This window comes from Rhizophagus irregularis, chromosome 2 (assembly GCF_026210795.1).
Source record: "Rhizophagus irregularis chromosome 2, complete sequence".
NCBI lineage: Eukaryota > Fungi > Glomeromycota > Glomeromycetes > Glomerales > Glomeraceae > Rhizophagus > Rhizophagus irregularis.
The window spans coordinates 412,182-414,169 of record NC_089430.1 but is presented as its reverse complement, the minus strand read 5'-3'; the positions used below and the strand labels follow the sequence as shown (position 1 = coordinate 414,169).

General features: G+C 24.4%; 1 protein-coding gene across 1 annotated transcript; it reads left to right on the top strand.

Annotated features, from left to right (window-relative positions):
* Positions 1-876: 876 nt before the first annotated feature.
* OCT59_011549 (uncharacterized protein) lies at positions 877-1,550 on the top strand (the record flags this gene model as incomplete). Its single annotated transcript, XM_066133817.1, has 5 exons — positions 877-906; positions 1,083-1,203; positions 1,273-1,298; positions 1,438-1,469; positions 1,538-1,550. The coding sequence occupies 5 exons, from the start codon at positions 877-879 to the stop codon at positions 1,548-1,550; spliced, it is 222 nt and encodes a 73-aa protein (XP_065989139.1).
* Between the last annotated feature and the right edge of the window lie 438 nt (positions 1,551-1,988).

Here is a 1,988-nt window from a genome sequence, read left to right as displayed (position 1 = left end):
TCAGATGATCTTGCTTTGAAGAGTTTGTCACGTGGGCGAAATAGCTGAAATATTTCGGCAACATGTATATCCCAAACTTCTTCCTCAATTTCTTAAAAACATAATAATTCTGCAGTAAAAAATAAAAATTTTTTTTTACTCTTGTTAGCGATAGTATGCTTTTGGATGATAAATTTCTGACGATCATCTTCCATATTTATTCACTTTTTCGCTCAATATGGAATTTGTTATGCGATCTTCATACATTTTTTCATAGTTTCGGAAATGCACAACGTGAACTTTAATTGTTCAATTTTATATAGCTATGTTTTATAGCTATATAGCAATAGCAATTGCTATTGCTATTGCTATTGCTATTGCTATTGCTATTGCTATTGCTATATAGCTATAGCTATAGACGCTAAATAGCAAAAAATATTGCTTTTACCAAATTGCTTCTTTTGATATCATTAGAATAAAATTACAAATTAAGCATTCCTGTGCCACTTTCATTGCATGTTTAATTTAGTCATCAAATAATAGGATTTCACATCAAATTTGATTTAGATGATCTTCAAAGAAATAAAGCTACGAATATTTTTTTTTTCTAAGCTAAAAAAAAAACCCCAAAATATTGTGTTACATCTCTTTTTTTTTGCAGTAAAAAAAAAATTGGTTGGATAAAAAAAATATTGCGTCATAAATAGATCTTGGATTTTTTTAAAAAAAATCATTTTTCTTTCTTTTTTTAGAAAGAAACATCATTTTTTTTGATTATCATTATCCAATTACAATACTTATCATTATTTAATTCCCTTTTTTTTCGTTTTACTAAAAAAAAAAAAAAATTTTTTCTTGGAAGGAAACATTTTTATTAATATTTCCTTTTATTTTGTTATGTTCAGACAAGTTTGGATAGGTGGAAAGGTGAGTTTTGTAATAGTTTACTTTGTTACGAAACTTAGTATTTTTTATTAGAGAAATTTCTAGAAAAAATTAATTTTTTAATTTTTTTATTTTTTTGTAGGGTATTTGACTCTAATAAAAATTATATAAACTTTTTAAAAATAAAAACATTAACGTTTTTTTCTTTTTTTGTAAAGAAATCAACTGGATATTGGAATCTCAATAAGTTTCAAAATTTGAAACTTTTAAAAAAAAATGATGTTTTTCTTTATTTTTGTAGAGAAATTGGTTCCGATTTGGATACCAGATCTCCAATAGGTAAGTTTCGATTTGAAACTTTTAAAAAAAAATATTTTTTTTTAAATTTTTTTTTCTTCTATTTTGTAGATTTTGGCTCCGCGTTGGATATATGGGTGAGTTTTGAGGTGAAAGCTTCAAAAAAAAATTATTTTTAATTGTTTTGGCTTCCGGTTCCTAAGCATTGAATATATAGATGATAACTATGAAATTTTTTTAAAAAATTATTTAATTTTTTTTTCTTTTACTTTGTAGGTTTCGGCTTCTAGTTCTTGGACGTTAGATGGGTAAGTTTTGACTTCGGAACTTAAAAAAATTTTTTTTAATTTACTTATATTTTTTATTTATTTTGTAGGTTCAGCTTTTAGTTTTTGAACTTTGAGTATATAGGTGAGTTTTAGAACGAAAGAATTGAACCTTTTTTTAAAAAAAAAAATTTTTTTTTAATTTTTTTTTCCCTCTATTTTCTCTATTTTGTAGATCTTGGCTTTTGGTTCTTGGGTGTTAAGTATATAGATGAGTTTCAGAGTGAAAGAATCAAAGCTTTTTTTTAAAAAAAAAATCAAATTTTTTTCTTCTATTTTTGGCTTTTGGTTCTTAGGTGTTGAATATATAGGTGAGTTTCGAAGCAAAAGAACCAAAACTTTTTTAAAATAAATTATTTATTTTGATTTTTTTTTTCTTCTATTTTGTAGGTTCGGCTTTCAGTTCCTGGTGTTGAATATATAGGTGAGTTTCGGAGTGAAAGAGCCAAAACTATTTTAAAATAAATTATTTATTTTAATTTTTTTTTTCTTCTATTTTGT